The sequence below is a fragment of the Durio zibethinus genome, chromosome 21 (genome assembly GCF_047325235.1).
Source record: "Durio zibethinus cultivar Kanyao isolate XHJ-2024 chromosome 21, ASM4732523v1, whole genome shotgun sequence".
Classification (NCBI taxonomy): Eukaryota; Viridiplantae; Streptophyta; class Magnoliopsida; order Malvales; family Malvaceae; genus Durio; species Durio zibethinus.
The window spans coordinates 16,410,709-16,432,319 of NC_143182.1; the positions used below are offsets into that span (position 1 = coordinate 16,410,709).

General features: G+C 29.8%; 1 protein-coding gene and 1 long non-coding RNA gene across 3 annotated transcripts; one reads left to right on the top strand and one right to left on the bottom strand.

The window, feature by feature from the left end:
- The first annotated feature begins 4,848 nt into the window (after nucleotides 1–4,848).
- On the top strand, nucleotides 4,849–11,900 carry LOC111305716 (uncharacterized). Of its 2 annotated transcripts, XR_002692038.2 has the most exons (3): nucleotides 4,929–5,383; nucleotides 11,159–11,332; nucleotides 11,427–11,900. It is a non-coding gene; the product is annotated as an uncharacterized LOC111305716 (long non-coding RNA). The 2 variants fall into 2 exon arrangements; XR_016331110.1 differs by having other exon boundaries at nucleotides 4,849–11,332.
- Nucleotides 11,901–13,458: 1,558 nt separating this feature from the next.
- On the bottom strand, nucleotides 13,459–16,097 carry LOC111305715 (zinc finger protein CONSTANS-LIKE 2-like). Its single transcript, XM_022903463.2, has 2 exons — nucleotides 15,255–16,097; nucleotides 13,459–14,058 (listed from the first exon to the last, which is right to left on the bottom strand). Exons 1-2 carry the CDS (start codon nucleotides 16,044–16,046, stop codon nucleotides 13,699–13,701), a joined length of 1,152 nt encoding a protein of 383 aa, XP_022759198.2. The 5' UTR covers nucleotides 16,047–16,097; the 3' UTR covers nucleotides 13,459–13,698.
- Nucleotides 16,098–21,611: the final 5,514 nt, after the last annotated feature.

The following is a 21,611-nucleotide window of genomic DNA, read 5'->3' on the forward strand; positions in this document are numbered from 1 at the left end:
TTTTTAAGTGAGAAGATTAATTTAAAATACTATTAGCTTATTAGAGTATTTATAAAAAAAATTTTAATATAATAAAAAATTTCCTTTTCTTCTAAAAAAATTCTTAAAAAATAAAAAATCAATAAAAAGTTTTTTAAAAAGGATAAATAAAACATTCAAACTAATATTTAATCATTTGCATCACTTGCATATCATTTAATTTTTGAAAAATAGATACAAGCCTCCGAAAATGGGATTTAAGAAAATTCGAACAGTAATTCTTAAAAAATCTATAAGTGAGAAAAATTCATTTAATGATTACGATCATACTAGAACATTTAAGAGTTTTTTTTATAACAAAGTTTTAATTTATTTTTCTTAAATAAAATGGATCAATCTTTAAAAAATAAAAATAATAAAAAAGAAAAAGAATTTGTAAAAAGGGAAAAAAAGTGAAATAACAAAAATGGAAGTGAAAATAAATTAAAAAAGGTCAAGGTAATTATTTTTAGATACCAAAATTAAGATATTTTAATCAAAATTAAAGGATAACACATAATTGACTGGTACTTTTTTTATATAGGTGTTGTGAGGGTACTAATATTTTCCTACGCATAATCGACTCCAAACCCAAATTGTTTTGGTAGACCCAAATATTATCTTTTCAATAAATTTTAACTAATTTTAAGATTTTATTTTTAAAAAGAAAGTTTTAAAAGGTGGCTAATTGCATCTAGCTAAAAAAAAATATTAATGTTGACTCTTTTTTATGTTTTTTCAAAATTTATCTAACAACCCTCAAAATCGTTATGACAATGAGATATTAAGAATGTCTGAGAAGTGAGTTTTTAATATCTCTAGGTGAAGATATTTTTCTAAAACATTGCAAAATAATAGAGTATTTAGAAATTTTAATATAAAGGTTTTCAAAAAAAAATAATAAAAAGATAAATATAAAGCTGATAAAAGGAATTTTTTTAAAAAAATTTCAATAATCAATATTTTAAAAAATAAAAAATAAGGAAAATAATTTTTTTTATCTGATGATACGATTTTAAGGTAATTCAAGTAGTGATGCCTAAGAAATCTTTTGGTAAAAAAGTTTTTTTTTTATAAATATTACTAGTATATTGGAGTATTTATAAAAAAATTTTTGATAAAATAAAAATTTTTTCTTGTAAAGAATTTTTAATAAAAAAATTAAAACAATTAATAAATTTTTTTTTCTAAAATAAGAGGTAAATTAAAAATGTGAACCAATATTTTATTATTTGCATGGCATGCATAGGACCTTATTTTTTAAAAGTAAACATGAGCTTTTGAAAATGAGATTCTAAGATAATCTAATTCAAGTAGCGATACCTAAAAAATCTTTAAGTGAAAGAAATTCTTTTAATGTTACAATATATTTTGACATTTTAAAGTTTTTTTAATAATAAGATTCTAGTTTATTTTTTTCTCAAATATAATAGAACAATAAAAATAATAAAAATAATAAATAAGAGAAATCAAGGAAATTATTTTTAAATATCCAAATTTAATATCTTTTTTGTCAGAATTAAATGATAACATATGATTAATTGGTAATATTTTAAATAGACACTGTAGGAGTGTTAATCTTTTCCTACACATAATCGACTTTCAAATCCAAACTATTTCGTAAACTTTAAAATTATTTTTTTAATAAATTTTAAGATTTTATTAAAATAATAAATTTTAATAGATGATCAATTATACATAATAAAAAAAAAATAATGATGACTCTTTTAGTTTTCAAATTCGTAATGATCCTAATGTTTGATCATTTTTAGTGGAAGACATTTGTTGTGCAAAATTATGATGCCCACGAGTTGTACTGAAATCATAAATCATGATTCCTCATTTTTTTTTAAAACAATGAAAGAAAGAAAAATTCGACAAAAATTGCAATAAAAATGAAATGAAAAACGAGACAATTTCTTCATTTATTTAAAATTTTCTCTTTTTCCATGATTTCCTCTTTTTTTCAATTTTTTTCCATGAATCCAAAGACTAGACTACAATATAAACAAATGATATTATAAAGCTAGATCATGTCTTATCAAAATAAATAAATAAAATTATTGTCAATGGAGTTTGGTTTTGGATTTCAGATTCTATGTGTTTATCTTCAAGTATTGAGCCCTTCACTGCTTTCAACAAATTTTTGCTTGATTATGATTTAGTACTTGGTTGAAATTTTAGAATTTTGTCAAGAAAATTATAAAATTAATTTGATTTTTATTAAGTAAACATGATTGTGATTTAAAATTATAAAATTTGGTATTTGGTTGAAAATTTAAAATTTTATCAAAAAAATTATAAAATTTATTTTACTTATATTAATTAAATATGATTGTGATTTCAAATTTATTATAAATTTCTTAATTTTAAAGATTTATAAGTAATAATTAATAAATATAACAAATTGAAAAATAACAAAATGATTTTAACTTTTCTTAAATTGTAATGCATAAAATTAAATTATAAAATAAAAAAATAATTAATTAATAATTTTAATTTAAAAGAGATCAATTTAAATTTATTTTATATATATTAAGTGCTATTAAAAGTTTGTCGGCAAAGACCCCTCTAGCTTTAACGATGCACTACCACTAGAGTAAACCATCATTATTGGCATAGCCAAAACCAGGCACAGTTTTTGTGGGAAAATTGTTGGGTAACACATTTTTTAAGCTGACATAATTTAGATTAAAATAAATTGAGATAGTGGCTTAATTAATCTCAACAGATTAGGATTACTTGTGATGGAAAAGATAATGGAATTGTTTAGCATTAGTGGGAGTGGGTGGATTGGATTGTGGGAAATGGTGTCCCTTTTGGATTACAAAAAGTCAATAGATTTTTGTCTTAGGGCCTACTTTGCACCAATAAAGATCCTAAACACTTTGTCACATAAGTTAATAATATACATATATATTATTAATGTATAGATTGTCAAATAAGTCAATAGATTTTTGTCTGAGGGCTTATTTTTAAATTTAAATATGAGATAAAAAAATTGTATAATCCTTAATTGAGTAAGATGTGGAATATTCACAGGGGATATTGAAAAAGTTGTACTTAATAAAAATTTTTTGTGTTGAGACAAATTTATTTTTGATTGATTGATTTAATTAGATATAATGACTTGTGTATTTATATAATTTTATTTTGTGTTAAAAATAAAAATTATCGTATCAAATTTATATTAATATGTCAAGCATAAAATATTTGTTATATTTATTCAATTCATATATTTTTATTAAAATTTAAATAGAATTATTTAATGGTTTTTTTGTATAATTTTTATATCGTCTGGATTCAACCTTGACTGGTTAGTGTGTTTTAAGTTTCTACATAAAGTAATATAATGTAGGATTCAAAGGGTAGATATCATGAATCACTTTTTACAAGATCAAATCAGGAGTGATGGTTGCCCTCCCTTGAACAAAAAAAAAAAAATCAAGAATGACAATTCTAGAGTTGAGCTGGGTAGATATAATTCCGTCCATATTGATAAAGGGCTGGAATCAACAAGGTCGCATTTTGAGATAGCCCAAACAAGAAAAAAGGCCAACAAATGTTTGGAAAAAAAAATCTGTTATCAACAATAGCCTCATTGTTTTCAGTTACATGATTTTTTAAAAGATTAACACTATGTTTGGATAAATGTTAATAAAGGAAAGGAAAGAAAAAGAAAGGAAAGGAAAGGAAAAGAAAGTTTTTTAAAAGAAAAGAAAGGATACATGTATCTCTTGTTTGAATAATTAAAATTAATAAAGAAAAAGAAAGGAAAAGAATTCTAATATCCATTGTTTGGATAAAGAGTGAAAAAGAAAGGAAATGATTCATTATAATAATTTTTTTTAATTATAACTTTTCATTGTTTATGATTTTAGAACACTTTTGGACCATAATATGTTTGCTATCTTGTCTAACTTTACAATTGCTACTATATCAATGGTTTTTAATTAAGTAAAACAAAAAGATGTTTTACAAACATGCATTGATGGATTTGTTGGCCATTATCAAAATTTTAGCATATTATCACTTTGGCGATATATTCATATAAAAGCTATTAAATATAAAAAATGCAATCACATAAAAACATTACATATAAGTGAATTATATATCTTTTTTGCACCAAATAAAAAGTAATAACATATCACCATATAGTTGTCCAACATAAATTTATTTTACTAAAATAAAAAATAAATATTTCTATCCTAAAAAAAATAAATTTATTTCAACGAATTAAAAACTTATGTAGCAAAGAAAATTTTGACTAGATGAACCAAACACTAACCTTTCAACAACCTCCTTTCTTTTATCTCATGGACATCTAAGTACTGCTCTTACTTTCTCAAGATTATCAATAAAATATAGGTAAGCAATAGTGATTCGTTATGAGTCAATTCCTATCTTCTCCAATAATCATAGCCAAGTTAATTATGTTTCAATGAAACATCTCCCTTTTCCCATTCTTCTTTCTATAATGTTATGAAATTATTCACATCTCAAACTATAATATATACATATAAAAATAAAAAATTTTAAGTTAGTTTGACATTTCCTAAAACCTAAAAAATATGTTTATTCATAGTCAATCATTCATCAACATCAAATCACGAAAAAATTATAAAAAATTTTTATATTAAAAAAGACATGTGAAACTTACTTAAAAAAAAATGACTTTGAAAAATTACAAAAAAATTATGATGTGATTAAGTTTTTTTTATTAAGTTTTTGATATTAATAAAAAGTTAGATATAATAGTCCTTTTACAAAAGTAAAATTTTTTTAACTTTTTTTTTCTTAATTTTTCTTTCAAATTGAAATATTAAAAAAATAAAAATTATAAAAAAATAAAAAATTATTGAGAACCTCTTTGTTTTCCTTTAAATTAAAAAATTATCTGGACAAAAAAAAAATTTTTCTGTTTCATTACTTTCTTTTATTTTCCTTTCCTTTCCTTCCCTTCCCCTCAATCAAAAAAATACCGTAAGGCTCTGGGTATCTTTTATCAAATTCCTTCTTATGTTGTCCTTGCTTTCGGTTTATCTTGAAGTTCATTTCTTCTTCATTGCCACAACAGATTTCGATTCGTTATTTCTGTGGCCTGTTGGGTCTTAAGAGAAAATCCAACTTTTATCGCTTTGTATACTTGAATTTGATTCAATAAGTTGAACCTATTTCGTATTTTTTGAAAATTCAATTGGGTTTTTCTTTTTTAACTCTCATTGCTATTCATTAGCTACAAAGTGAAAAATCAAGTGTTTTATTTTTGGATGGAAGGTGGGGTAGAGAGTGTAGATTACACCAGATCTTCCCTTGCTTTCTGAATACATCATTTTGTGGGGGCATATGGAAGATTCCACTTGAGGTTATGCTCAAACCTTTAACTGGAATTTTTTTTGTTTGTGACTTAGTTTGCCTATGTTGTTGGTCCTTGATGTAAAATCCTTTACTTTGTTGGACATATGGTGCTATTGTCTTAACTCTTAACATACGCAATTATTGATAGTCTGCTATTGTGCTGTGAAGACATTATTGCTTTTATGGAAGGCAATGGTTGTAACTCTAAGTGGTTTCTATAATGTGCTTTAAAAGTTAAAGTACTGATCAACACTTACATGAATTTATGTATGTATTAATGTATAAAATCATTGCGGTTTCATATTAAGACATGTGTGCTTTACCCATATATGGAGAGTCAAAGTTGCAAGCTTAGGTCCTTATGTATGGCGACAAATTATTGTTGAATGTTAAGTTCAAGGAAATTTAGAATTGGCAGTTTCCAATTTTCTAGACAGGGAGAATTGGGATTGTGTGAGGACAACCCTTGACATGGACCATTGTAAAGTGCAACTTCCATAGAGATCAAAGTAACAAGCTAGAATTCACTAATGAAGAGATTTAAACATTGAGAAGCTTTTTGTCATTCCTTATTATGACATTTGTGTTTCTGGTATTGCCTCATTAATTAGCGCATATTAAAGTGCGATACTTTTCTTCAAGCTCAACACATTTTTGAGGACACAAAAATGAACAAACCAGTGGTGGTGATGGAACAGCGTCAGCCAACATAAGTAATGGTGATTGGCAAGACAATAGAATTAGGGGCCTTTCGATGGCTTGAACAATTTTTAGAACTATTTTCAGCTTTATGTTATTGGGATTTTGTACTCAAAAGTCGTTTAGCTCAGACTTGATGTCATAAAAGACTAAAAGTTTCTCAAATTAGTAGTGTTTACTGGATCCCTTTTTGCCAGTTACGTAAATTTACAACTAAGCTATAGAATTAAGGTGTTTAAGCTTAGCTGATGGGTGGAAATATAACATATTGTGCTGCTGATGTGGTATATCAGTATAAAACCCAACCCAACCTAAGCCGAGAACATTAGGCATTATAGGCCATATTTGCTGATGATGGCCATGCTGACTCATAAAAAATTCTTAGAGGTTAAGTTCCAAAATGTATGGTTCTTTTTTTGCGAATATGCATTTTAAAATATTACTTTTCGTCCTTTTTATTTGATTTTTATGTTCTATAAAATACTTTCATGTAGTAACAGGTTTAGCTTTTAGTAAAAGCATCTTAAATCAATGATCCACTTTGGCAGTTAGCCCATTGGCAATGTGGTATTCCTTTTTCTTTTAATATTTTTATGACACATAATGCTGCATTCACTTATCACAAACTAAGATTTCAGGTTCAAGATAGATTTCTTTGCAGGTCTCTTTTTCTGGAAAATCTTTTAGATGTTGCATAGAGCATTTTATTTTTATATTCTAATTAGTATATGTTGAAGTTACGTCATGTCTAATAAGGTTCTTTTATTTCTGAAATTTTACTTGTGCTGTTCAAACCTTAAATTGGAATTCTAGATCATGTGAACTAATTATAGAGGATAATGCTTTGATCATCTATGTATAATGAAATGATACAATAACATGAATGGGATTCCATGCTAATGATACAGTCATGTTTAAAATCTCCAAACTTTGTTCATGTCCTTATAGAAGATCCAATTAGATAAAATAAAAGAAAATTTTACATTGGGAAAATGTATCGTTCATCATAAAAGCAAATGAAATTATTGTTGAAGAAGGTAGTTTTGATAAAAGCTTGTAAAAGATTCCATTAATTCATCAGGTGCTAAAGCTTGTCAACAACCTTTAGGAGCTCAATTACTGCCAATTTGATAACATAATTCTTCTTAGAATTTAAAGTAAACTTCAAAATACTGAAATGGGAAAATTTTCATAACTCTTTATTTGAGATTCATTCCGTAAGTTGAATTGGCAAAACAAGATTCAAGCATGGTGATTTATATACAATTGTACATTTCCATCCATAACCATTTTTGCATGAACAACCACTCCTGGAGCTAATCCCTTGATGTACTGTTTTTTAGTCTAAAAATTTGTCATTGTAGCTGACAGTGCATCTCATCAACAACTTTTACTTGCCAGCTCCATAATGCACTCAACTCTTGTTACTAATAAAAATAAGAAATGCAGATAAGCCCTATTAAGAAATTTAAAAACATAGTTATGTTGTTTGAGTGGATTTTGTGTTTAGCTTTCCTAAAACAAATAATTAGATACAACAGAAATTTTAACTTCATTTTCATTCTTTTTTTTTTTACCCTACTCATGTGCAGTAAAGAAAAGTCTTCATTTTGGTGGAATGCAAATTTATGTTCCAAGAATAATTTGTTCTTGTTATTATCATGATTTTCAATTCCATTTACTTCATTCAATTGTTCAGGGACACGAATTTAGGCTCCATGTGGTGTTAGCTTTTGTTTTAGTAATGACCAATTGATCTTTATACTGTATAACCACTATGTCTTTGTGAGGTTTTAGTGTAAGTTGATGCTGAGTACTTCATTTCAGATCAATAAGTTTGTTTTGAAGTTTCAATTTATTGGTTCTTATTTCCAATTGGCTTACTTCTTTTTAGATCAATAAATTTATTTTTGTAAGTATTTGGGCAACTTATTGGTTCTTTCTATACCCAAAATGGTTCAAGCTGTTAATGATACTTCTTTGTTGTTTTACTTGCCTAGTTTCTTCTATCATGTTGCCACTGCAAGAAATTAATGCTACTGAATCTCAGTTTCAATAAATTATTCAGTCAGCAAGAGCAAAATAGCTTGCTTTTTTTAGTGATATCAGACCTCTATTACCAAAATTAATCCGGCTAGGTAACCAAAAATAAAAAGTTTATTCTAAAGCAAGAAAGTTTATCATATTGAAGGTTGGTTGATTATTGATTTAACAGAATGTAAACATAGTGTTTACAAGTGATAGTTGGAATGTTGTAGAGCTTGAAAGTGCTATAAAATGCTAGAAGGCTGTAGGTATGGTAGGTGAATGAGGATGCCAAGATGAATATGTTGAAATACAAGAATATCCCAAAAATAAGATTTAATATGCATCCATTAGAAGTTTGAATTAAATTAATGAAGGGAAGGAGTTTCTGATGATATAGCATCAAGGACTTAGTGACTATACAAAGAGGATATTATAAGAACAATAGAAGAGATGAGTTCTGTTAAACATTCAAAATAATATGATAGCTTGTTTTGACAGACCCTAGGGCTGCAACTTGCTGGCAAAATAGAATTGCACTGCTTATCTCAGTTCATAGGATTCTTACTTTAAAATGATCAAAGAGAGATAAGCCAAATTAATAATGCTTAGTGGAGGTAGCTGTGTGAAATACTTTGAGAATGTGGTTAGCGGGGAACTTAAGAAAAATTTGATGAGGGGAAACGAAAATAGTGTTACTTCTTTATAAAGTTTTAAATACCCTGAATGGAAGATTGGAGCGTAGGGGATTTTGCCATTGCTACTAAAAGTTGAGATGATATATGTTGATGAACCAAATTTAAGATCCATCATCAGGTTTCATCATTCTTGTTCATAGTTAAACTACCAAAATAAGCCTTTAGATTGAGACAAATCCTAGAGTTACTTTGAATGCATCAGCAAGGCAGATTATACATTTGATTACTTTTTATTAATAAGCGTTTTAAGTGGGCTACTTCACTATATCCTCCCAAATAATATCTCATACAAGAAAAATATAGGACTAAGAATCATACTATATGGAGCAAAAGTTAATTATTGACATTCATGCAAGGGACAAAGTTTTGGAGGATTTCGGAAGATTCCTATATATTTATATGTATATAGAGGTCCATGGATACAATTAACTAACATTGCTAGTGGAAGAGGAATCTGAATAAATATCTATCTAGTAAGATATAAGTTATGGAACATTCATTCTTAAGAAGTCTATTATGGCCTTAGATATCATTGTTCTTTTTGGGAACTATCTTCAACTTTAATCCTAGATGGCATGAAGATAATTTGGGGCAATGTTTTCGTTTGAGATATGTTGGAGGATTTGTCTGTAATTTTGAAGAGGACATATGCTATACCAATAAGCCCATGCCCTTGGTTTGATTGTCATGAGTATCCAAGATTCTTAATTAATCAAGATAATGTTAAATTGAATTTCACAGAGAAATGTATTTGCCTAAAAATCATAAATCACTGACAAGAAATCTTGTAAGCTGGTTCTATGAGATATTAAAGATGTTTAGGTATCTCATTCCTAGTCATCATTTAACTCGGAATAAGATACACAAAAGTAATCTTGAATATCCCAAGCAAACATGCCTTTTTTTTCTTTATTTAACAAAAATAATTCAATACTTAGTCCTTTCTATAATTGTGACGAATTATGTTTCAATAAAAAAAGAAAAAAATATTCTGACTGACTTATGTGAACTAGTTTCAATCTAGTGCTATTTCCTAAGAACTAACAAGGCCATCATTTAGTATGGGGCACAATAATTTAATAGATGACTTATTGATATGTTGTTGTTCATGTCAATGTTCACAGTAAAATTTCTGGTTCGTATGATTCCTTTAACTTTAAGATGTTTTGCTTGAGATTCTTTGTTGAATATTAACCAAAATTAATTGAGATAAAAAATTATTGTATAGATTTGAATGGTAAGGTGCAATTGTAGCACTACCAAGATACAAAGAGGTTAACCAGTCCTTAGAAAGTGGTCTTTTAAAGTGAATACTAACAAGACCGATTAGTTGGCGAGGATTCCACTAAACTAGACCTGGAACTTAATTTCTCAGTCATAGTTGACTGTGGTGTCAGAGGAGTATCAGTCTCAAAACTGACATATATCTGTTGAATTACCATTACCTAAACTCAGTAGCTTAAATGCAGAAGTACATGAGATTTATAAAAGCTACTGCTCCTGGTTACTCATAGGGACTAGAAGCCTCAAAATAAATGATGAGGAATCTATGTGTAAATGAGTGAAGGCAAAGCAACGATGCTGAACGTATGACAGACCAGAAATTGATATTTTGAGGGCCTGAGGATCAGGTTGGAACTTGTGAAAAAAATAAGCTTGATGGGACCAAACTTTTGAGCTATTGAATAATGACCTCCACAAATCTTTCCACTTTAAATGGCTGAACTTTGTTCTTGTATATCTTTTCCTTTGTGAAAAGTGCAAAGTGCTATCTGCCTTTTCTCTAAGGTTCTACTGTCAGTGCACACTTAACTTCCCAATTTTCCCCTTTTAACTTTTCATTTTTTAGCTTGTGTGAAAGCATGGAACAAATGTCTCAACTGTTCAATTGCTGAAGAGCTTTTATTGTTGGTTGAGAGACTGTAAACATTAACTCAACATAGCAAAATCTAATTGCACCTACTGAGTTTTGCTACTTTTCTCAGTGCATGCTGTGGCTCAACTTGTGTTTATTTGAGGGATATGTTAAAGGAAAATTTTAGCAATTGTAGGATATCCACTTCAGTTTTTGTTGATGACAGATATTTTGCCATATATTTCACCATGTGGATATCTTCGGTGGTATAATCTTTGTGAACAAAAAGCATGAAGCTAAAGTCATTATTGCTTAAATGAGAAATTTACAAAAGATACATGTGAACTCAAACCAATAGAATTGGAACATAGTCAAATTTGAATACCGCAAATTGTATATTGAAGGGTATCACTTTTGTGGGTAAAGTGATAGCTCCCTTGACAATGTTATGTGTCTCTTTACATGTGGCTGAACTTTGTTTCCTTTATGCATATCCCTTGGAAAGTGAAAAAAAGCGCAGCATCATCTATTAAAGATTAGTAAGAGCCGACCTTTCTTTTGTTGAGTAGCTCCTTGAAGTTGGCTTCTCATTCTACTCAATGCCAAAACGCTAGACATCTTTAATGAAGGCTGGGAACTGACCAGTCTACATCAATACCCCTAGCCATCCACTGAAAGAGTGAGTGACCATACTGATCATTAGCAAATAGAATCTTACTTGAAGTGCTGACTGTATGGAAAAAAGCACTGATACTTTACAAATGGCGTTGCAGAAGTGGATAATTCAAACCTCTAGGATAAAGGAGGACCTCAACTTTAAAGTTAAAAGGCTCAACAAGGGCTGATGATATTCACAGAATGCATCAGGTATGATCCACAGTAGCCATGAATTAAGGTCCTCCAGTAACCCTTCTCTCAAATGTAATGTTGTCTTTTTCTTTTTCTTTTTTTTTTTTTCATTTGTACATTACAAGAAAAGGAGAATCCTACTTTAGAGCTTTTAATGTTTGAGTATATATGCAAAGGAGGTGGCAACTTTTCTGCCCTTTTCCTAGCTACATGAGTGAGAAGATTTATTATTATTTTTTTTTGATAATTGAGGCTGCCAGGTATTGTACCCTGATTATTGGAACTAAGAGTCCAATACTCTACTAACAAATCACGACTGTTGGCACATAGAAGTTGTTGACTGTGAGGGATGGTGCTCATGTAATCATTACTGTGCATATTAAGCTGATATTAATGGTATATGCAATAACACTTTTCTGGAATGATTGTCTTGGTACAATTTTTCTCTAAATACTGCACCAAACAGAGCCAGAATGGTGATGGGGCTCACTATTTGCTTCTATTGCCTGTAGTGTTGCTTTTTTACCCTTTAATCCATGTTCAGATCTGCAATATCAATCATTTAGTAGATATGTAGCAAACCTAAAGCTTCCTTAATGTAAACTCCTTAAGTCTTAAGGATTAATTGTCATGTAAGCTTTACACGTTCTAGATGTTGATAACTGAAACCAAAGAATCTAAGTCTGTGATGTATATTTGCATAGAAAAGTGCCTTTGAATATTTTTATTAGTAGCATCACTAGGTGCTTTTCATATTTCTGTCTAATATGAGGTACAAGGCATGTGATGACTGTTCTTATCAATGAACAAGAAAATAGATTCCTGTAATGTTTAGTATAATCCATAATGATAAGCAAACGGTCTACAGGTTATGTCCTATTTTGTGGGGGATTATATGTGGCTGGATGTATATGATATTGCCTTAGGGACTTTCCCTGAAAAGCCAAGATCCCCTTTCTTCTTTATTATGGCTAAACTTTTTTCGGAAACACTTCCATTACTGACCTGTCTTTAATGCTGTTTTAATAGCTATCTCTATTTCCTGCACGTTAAATTAGCTTATTATGGTTCAACCGTATGAGCAAGACCATTCTATGTTCCTTATAGGAATAGCAGTGGAACATGCTGCTTTCATTCCAATATTCTTGATCTCTATATCTCTCTCATTGTCATAGCCACAGTACCCTTTCATTTGTGACTTCATACTGCTTTTTTTTTTTTTTTTAGCTTAAAATCCAAATTGAGGAAAAGATGAGAGAGGGTAATTTGAGATAGTTTAGATATGTGAAACGTAGGCCTATCTATACACTAAATGAGCTTTTAGATTTGGGAGAGAGCAAAGCTTCTAGAGATAGATCACGAAAAACTTGGATGGAAGTAATAAAAAATGATACGAGAGTTTAAGAAGTAGATGAAAATATTGTTTTTATAAAAATGAGTGGCACAAAAAAGTTTAAAACTACGACCTAACATGAGTATTTTTTTGGCCTTTCATACAGTCGACCCAAGAGTTATAAGATATAAGGTTTAATTTGTTGCTGTTGTTATTGTATTGGTGGTATAATTTTTGAGTTACATGATTATCAAGAAAAAGAGAAAAAGAAGTACCAAAACCAAGCTGCTTTGTCCTTTTTTGAACGGCGACACTTTTCTGCTTGTCCAAGGTGGTGCACAAGGTATCTTCACGCAGAGAAAAAGATTGGGGCTAGCCAAATGGCCCTTCTAAGGTACGAATAATCTGGCAATAAGAAGCTGGCAGAATTTTGTTATTAGATCATCTCGTCATTCACCACCTTGCCGAACTTTTGATCTTTTCTTCTCCTGAAAAGGTATAATTGTGAATTCTCTTTTCTTAAAGGTCAGTAGGAGGCCATCCATTTAGCTTGGCAAGTTTTTGATGTTTAATTTCTTTCCCTATCAACCTAATATTAGAAACTATAACAAAAGATGGAACACTGAGAAATAAATATCTGTAATTGCAAAGAACTAAATTCCAAAATTATAGGTATACTTGCATTTACAAGATAGCAGTAGCATGATCTAGACAATCAGCAAAATTACTAGACATGTACTATCTAATTGATTCAGACCAATTAGATTGAGAAATATACAGTGTCAGCATTAGAGCTTTACTATTAACTCTTACAATTCTCATCTAAAGAGGTTTCTGTTTCTTTTTTCCTTTTCATCCTGCATTTAGAATGAAGGGACAATGCCATATCCAGTTTCTGTGATTAGCGTTGTGGAGAACATCTGGTCCACTTCGACTTCCACATCTGTTCTCTTTGCAAACCGACCCTTGATTCGAGGTCTCGTTTCTGCATATGCCTTCCTTGAAGCATACCTTATTGTCTTTTCAAACTTTCTGGTCTTCTTCTTCTCTCTGTATCTCAGGACCCTGGCCTCCCTGTCCATTGGTGTAAGTTGGTGTGGCATCTGAATAGGAGGTCCAGAGAAGAGGTCAATTGTACCTTTAGGAGGCCTCGTGTGCGAGATTGAGATATCACTCATAGTTGATTCTGGCACAATGCCAAAATCCACAGAGGAAAGGGATACCTGACATGGTTCAAGGAAAGTTGGAAACATATTTACTAACTAGATAGGATTTATTAGCTATGCAATGTGCAATTCTGAGATGAAGCTGAAAGAGAAAGCAATGTGTGTCAGACTGTCAGGAAAATAGAACCATTATCATTCTCATATTTTCACAAACAGTGGAAAATACAACCACAAACTTAATATGTTTTTCATAATGTAAATCAAAAGCGGTTTAGTAGAAGGATTTATGATAGTTTTAAGTTAGCAAAATTCCTAGTCCTGGTCGACCTTCTTAGCTTGATTGTTAGGAGCTTAAAACAGAATTTAAGTTTTGAGTACAAGTACGAGATTTTAGATCCTATGTTTTTTTATCATTAAAATTTAATTTAGAACTAATCTAAACAGATGCAGTTTTCCTGCTAATATAAACCAGAATTTAAGTTTTTGAGTACAACATAAGTGAATTCAGATCCTATGTTTTTTTATCAGTAAAACTTAATTTAGAACTAATCTAAACAGATGAAGTTTTCCTGTTAATATAAACCATGATTATGTCAAATATCTGACCTGGAACAAAAGGGAAAGGAAAACAAAAGTTTCAAGATATTTCTTCCATTTGATTCTGCTCTTTATGGAAGAAAGGTAAAGTAAAGAAGAATAAGCTAATAAAGTTCAGAAGGAAAAAAGTGAAAATAAAAAGAAGATACCCCTTGGATTTTAATTTTCGAAGATAGGATACGTAGTTAGGTCCTGTACCTAAGCAAAGCTGACATATGGTGAAGCACAATTCCTTCACACAATACACAAAGATTACATATGGTACTTCAGAAATGTAGAAAACTAGCTTCACCAGGGTTAGTCATGTTTCTTGTACTCAGGAAACAACAATGGAAAAAGACCTTTAAAAGCTTGAAGAGCAAGCCCAAAAACCACAAGTATAAAACAATTACATCTTTGTAAAAAATGTGCCATGGTTAATTTCTCAAAGTAACTATTGTGGTGACTGTACAAGAGCTAGAAAACAAATTCAAGATTCCAAAACTACTGGTTGTGAGAATTGCAACGTTTAGGCTGATAAAAACAGGCTATGAACGAAAATTTTTTAGGTAGGATGAAATAAATACTATCACTGGGTTGGCATATCACATGTCTCAAAAGCTTCAAACAGAAATCAGTGAACCACTTCCTAGCAAACTGTTTGTAGTAAACCTTACGCTGTGACTAATGGAACCATTGTAGCTGTATGCAGCTTTTGAGGAATCATAATCTAGGCCATACTGAAATCTCTGATGTTGCTGCTGCTGCTGCTGCTGCAAGTGATCTTTGCCTTCTCCAGACTGAACTGGCACAACACTATCACCCCCATAACTCTTGTGTAGAATACCATAAGGTTGTTGTTGCTGGTTATACTGATCATTGAATTGATTCTCAACACTTGAATTGTATTCAACAAGGTCTAGATACTCATCAACCTCCCCACTGAACAAGAACCCATTATTCTGGTTGCTGCTATTTTTCCCAGTATTTAGCAGCAACCATGAAGCTGCCTCATCCTCCTCTTCAGCAATTGTCTCATCTCCCACCGTGGCCATAAAACCATCTTCAGTTTCAGCTGCTGATGCCACTTTTCGTCCACCTTGATCAGTGGCCGAGGGGCCATATAAGCACCCTGAAATCGGAAGAACTGTGACACGCTGGTGGCGACGTGCAAGTGGATTGGCTGAGTGGATTTCTGCATCACATGTAGCGCATAAGGATGCAGCGTCTGCCTTGCACAAGAAGGCAGCAGGTGCACGCTCACATGCCTCACACACCCACACACGTTCATGGCGCGAGGCTACCCGGTTTGCAGCATGCACACGGGCATCACATCCAGTACAGAGGTAGGCTGAGTCTGCTCGACAATACACTGTGCAAGCTGCAGAGCGGCATGTGTCACAGACACGTGCCCAATTGTTGCCACCACCACCACCACCACCAGTATCACTTGTCTCTTCTTTCAACATCTCTCACACAAGGTCTCAAAACTAAACTAACTTGGAGTGTGAGAATAAGTGAGGAAGGGAGGTCTAACTGTATGGAAAAACCCAAATGGAGAGGAGAGAATCCAGGGATAGACACATGTCAACAAGTTAGTGGCTGCAAAAAGTTCTTACGTTATCTTGTGGTTAGCTTAGTTTTGTGGTGGGCCCGGGGCCCACAGCTTCTGCTTTGGCTTTTGGATTAACGTAAAGTGGAGGAAGTTCTGAGCTACTTCTTTAAGGAGATGAAATGTTTGTACTCGCTATTGTAGGTGTGACACTTGGCAGTAAGTCATGGCTTCTGGTCCGCTATAAACTGCTAAGATTCTGTATAGAAATGGCTCTTTCTGACACGTGAGAGCCAGGTGATCATGTATCAGGTTTTTTGCTTCCCGGGGCTTTGCTGTAATGGATGAAACGGTTGTACTAGTCACTTCTCGTTTTCAACGAAAGTCTGCAGTTCCAAAGATGCTTTCCAATCTTGTTATCTATGGATCTTTCAACAGACCTCTTTCTGGTTCATGGTGTTTGATCAAAATCTGTCATTACAGTATGAACTCAGTTTGGAACGAGTTTCTTTTTATCTGGCAAGCATGGAAGAACTCTTATATGAAGTTCAAAATGTTGGACTTGTACATTAATTTAATCACGATTCTTGGGACCTTTCTTTCAAAGTCCTTGGTAAGATTTGTAATCACTAAACACTGTATTCTAAAAACAATGTTGGAATGAAACAGACGTATAACTGCATTAGCTATGCTAATTTGATGATCATTAATGATGTTAATGTCATTTAACCCTATAAACGAACCTCATTCACGTGCATGCATTCACAGTTAACTCTTAAGAAAGACCGTAAAGAAACAAAGCTCCATGTTCTCTGCCTTCTTTGTCAAGCAAAAAAAAAAAAAAAGAAAAAAAAAAAAGAAAAATGCATATCAAAGCTTGATCATTGTATTAATTGATAATTGAATGATTCGAAATACATTTCGATTAGATATTATTAACATAATGTATCCTAACGGTTCAATATAAGATTTTATATATATATAATTTATGTTTAATGTATTAATAATGTATGATATCTATTTAATAAATAAAAAAACATAACACTTATAAATGGGTAAATTATATAAAATTAAATAAATCACACTAGTGGCTTAATTTTTCTCTAACATGAATAAAAAATGCTTAATCATTCAAATCATTAATTAGAAATCGAGGGTTGGTTCACACTAACTTTGCTTTAATTAAAAGAAATGAAGTGTTCAACCACGAGACATGTCATAGCTGACTTGTATCAACTTCAGTCTAGGTTCTTGTCAGAACAGTGGTTACATGGATATAAATCAGCAGCTTTCATCTGATGACCAAGAAAATCCTAGAGAAACTCATTCAGCCAATAGAAAGATGCCACGTGGAAGGTTTCTAGATTAGGATGAACCTACACCGCAAGTTTGGCAGTGCTGAACTGATGCCATCAAATGGCCCCTAGAGTCCAACCAAAAAGTTGTTATCACTTTGCATATAAGTCAACTGATGTGCAAGTTGCTCTGGTCTTTTTGCCCCAAGCATCAATGCATAAAGTTCAAATTGCATACAGCTTTTTTGCCTTCTCTTAATCGCTTTGATCATGATATATATTCAGCAAAGTAAAAAATACTATGTGGTCCTAATTAATAATTCCTCCAACCCTATTTTACCTGTTAAATTACTCCTTTTTCGAGCATGTAATCAAAATTTTTGCCTTTTCTCTTTTGCATATTATTTTTCATTTTAATATTAAACAATTAAAATTTTTATATTATTATCCATTATTTAAGTAACAAATACTTTTTTATATATGAAAAACCGTAATATGAAAATAGAGAAAAATATTATTAATATTGAAATTTAAATTTAAATTTATTGAATTTTATTTTTTAAAACTAATTATATAAAACAATAAAATTAAATTTCGATTCAGTTAACAAATAAGTTAGTACTAATTCTTTCTTGCATGTTGAAATGCTTACAGATGACTTATTAGATAAAGAATAATATGGCGTTAACCTGCAACATTATATGCAAACAAAATTAGGTTATGGAAATATGATATATATTGAAGATATTTGTAATATTTAATTCAATTAGTTCACGATTTTATTTTTAAATAGTAACATTCAATTTATTTAAAAATTAAATTTTAATGTCTAAACTCTATTAAAATTAATAATTAAAAATATATTGTGTAAATTAAGTATATATATATATATGTATATATATAAGATAATCACGAAGTCGAGGATTTGTCAACAGCTAACAGCTATTCTATTTTCTGAAGTAACTAAATCTGGGTATATCCAAAAACTGGGAAAAAATAACTGCCAACGAATTTGGATAAGATCTGAGCTCATCAATCAATTTTGTCCAAAGAAAATGGGAATCTCTAGCAATGGACTGTATCTTTGTCAGGTTGCTTGAGGAAGAGGATTCTAATTAAGACATATCCCTATCAACTCCAAGTGATGGAAAGTTTTTGTAAGGTTTTAATGTTTCAATATATATTGGTGGGTTCTTTTAGCCAGATTTTGACGAGGGATTTTTATGTCAATTTTCTAGGAAAATGTGTACAAAAATTTTTAGACGGCTGCTCAAATTAGTGCCATCCTAAATTGGTACTAAATGGTTTCAAGACATTCAACTCAAGGCTACAACGATCTTTAATTGTTCAAAGTAATCAATGGATTGTTCTTTGCAGATAATGATTTGATAACGAGTAATATTATTTGAGTTGGAATTTTATTTAGTTAATTTATATAATTATTTTAAAATTTGATATTTAATATATTTGAATTTAAATTTAAATATTTATAATTATTTTTTTATTTTTAAATTTGGTCTATTTTTGTATAAAAAATAATAATTTTATTTTATCCCTCAATGGAACAATTTGACTGTTAACAAAAATAAATATTTATTTTTATTAGACATAATTAAATTGTGGGTCGCACACTTGTTTAAGTGGAAAAAAAAATCAATGTAGTTTTTTTTTATAAGAAAAATTTGGAGATAAATAAGTTGTTTAATTTTTTAAATTAAGATAAAAAATATCATATTTAACAGTTTAAAATAAATAATTTTAAATCATGTATTCGAGATAATCTTAACAAATGATAATCGATAGAACTCAAATTCAAAACTCTTGATAACATAAAATCGAATCATAATTAATTGAATCAACCATTTATTGATAAATTAATATAGTGATTTACCCATGACTTGCAAAAAGAAAATAATATTTTCATCTATGAATAAACAAATACAAAAATACTATACATGGAACATGAGGGTTTGATATGCGTGAAGGAAAAGAATATGTGAGTGATGTCTAATATTGTCCAACGTATTTTTGAGTATTTGTACAAATAAAAATTAATTATATCCCTAATATTTAATTTACGTACAAGTTATGTCATTCTGATTATCAGGATATACAAAATTCCTGCCAATAAAAAAGAAAAAACATTTGGGAGATGACATGAAAAATTAGTTAGCCAATAATATAAAAACATATGGCTTTTAAATTTGACAAATTGTTAAAAATTTATATTTTATATATTATCATTTTACACATTATCAATGAATCAAATACTTTATTAATTAATAAACTTAAATTTTTAAAATAAATACACGAAATCTGATTTTTTAAAAATAAATTTATTAATAAAATAACATCATCTTGTTCATAAAATTTATATATTGATAAAAAATCCAATTATTAAATTTAATCAATGGTAATATACTCAATTATTAATGACCAATTAATAAGGTGTATGTTCTTGGCAAAGTCAAAGACATTTACGCCAATTGACCAGCGATGTGCGGCAAATGCTTATGCAAGTATGCAAAAAATACGTTAAGGAGGATGCTGGAAGATTCAGTCCAGATCAGCGAAGTTCCAAGGAAAATGACTAGTTCAACCAATGACGAAGCGGCATGCGGCGAATTTTTGTTGGAGGAAGCGGCAAAAAGAAAATGGAGTCCTAATATTTTAGAAAAATAAAAGTGATAAAATTTTCTTCTTGCCGCGTTTTATTTTCTTTTTTTATCTTCTACATTTTGAAATATGTTTACTGTTTCCTATTTTTAATTTCGATTTTTCAATTTTTTTTCTTTTACACTTCATAAAAGACAATCTTCTTGCATTTCAGAAATTCTTATCTTCTCATTTTAGAATTCTAATAACCCAAAGTTTAAATTAAACTATTAAGTTGTAACCATTGAAGTTAGCAATGATTTAGTGTAATTGACATCAACTAAAAAATGTATCTCCGTTTAACTTAATTTATTTATACAATTAATTTTAAATTTAATATTTAATAATTTTAAATTTTAACATTTATAATCTTTTCTCTATTTTCAAGTTGTAATTTTTTTTGTTAAAAAAAAATCAAAATTCTATACTAAGGGATCATCCATACCATATAATCCTTCATCATAAGTGCACCAAACTTAAAATACAATGATAACAATTTTATCTTCTTAATAATTTTATGTATTAAATATATTTTTAAAAAATAATATAAGTTTACCTTCTATTGTATAATTCAAAATCCAACTAATTTTTGTAAGTACAAAAAAAAAAAAATCTAAACTATAAGCAATTGCGTAAAAAAAAAAAAAATCCAGTCAATAAAATCGGATGGTGAAGGAATTATAGGGACCATGGATGGTTGATTTAATGCGAGGCGAATTAATTTGTTCTCAATTAATATATAGGATCAAACCTTGTTTTTATGCATGAGTTTGTTCTTTATTTATGGAATATCTACTGATTTTTTTTTTCAACTTCAAAATCAAACAAACAACAAAGGAAACCGTGTTCCAAAATTTCTTGCATTTCAGCTTGAATAAATCTTCACAGGTTGGCTACTGATCCCACGTTTGCTAGATAGTATTGCAAAATGTTTTCGTATAACTTGGGCAGATTATTGAAGACCAACCCCGCCTTTTGCACATTAATATATATTTTTAGTAAGTAGGAGGTTGCTAGTATTGTAAAACGTTTTTGTTTTATATTAGTATAAATTAATCCTTATATATATATATATAAGAGTAAAGTCCACTTACATTATTGTAAGTGCTATACATTTTATTACCCTTGGATCAAAATTAAAGTTATAATACTTGCATTTACTTATTTTGATTCAAAAGTACATATATATATATATATATAACACTTATAAATGGATATATATATATATGTATGTATATGCTAGCAACTTAGAAATAGGTTTTTTTTTTTTTTAATTTCAGTATAAAACAGCTTTTGTGCTGCTTATTTTTTAAATAAGCTTTTCAGGCCAAACAATGAGTTTAATTTCAATAAATATTGTCAAATTTTATGCCAATATTCAATTATTCAGTAAGGCAAATCTATCTGGACTCTAAACCCAAATAGGGCCATGTTCCATGGCCCAACTCTCCTTATTGGGCCCTGCTATAACAACTAAAAAATATTAAATCGATGACCAGTATAAACAAAAGGAATCTCAAATCGTTGGATTT

Excerpts from the sequence above, each read along its gene's own strand:
- LOC111305715 (XM_022903463.2), bottom strand. The coding sequence starts at position 16,046 with ATGTTGAAAGAAGAGACAAGTGATACTGGTGGTGGTGGTGGTGGTGGC. Across the intron at positions 14,059-15,254 it reads ATGGTTCCATTAGTCACAGC|GTATCCCTTTCCTCTGTGGA; the intron begins GTAAGGTTTACT and ends GAACCATGTCAG.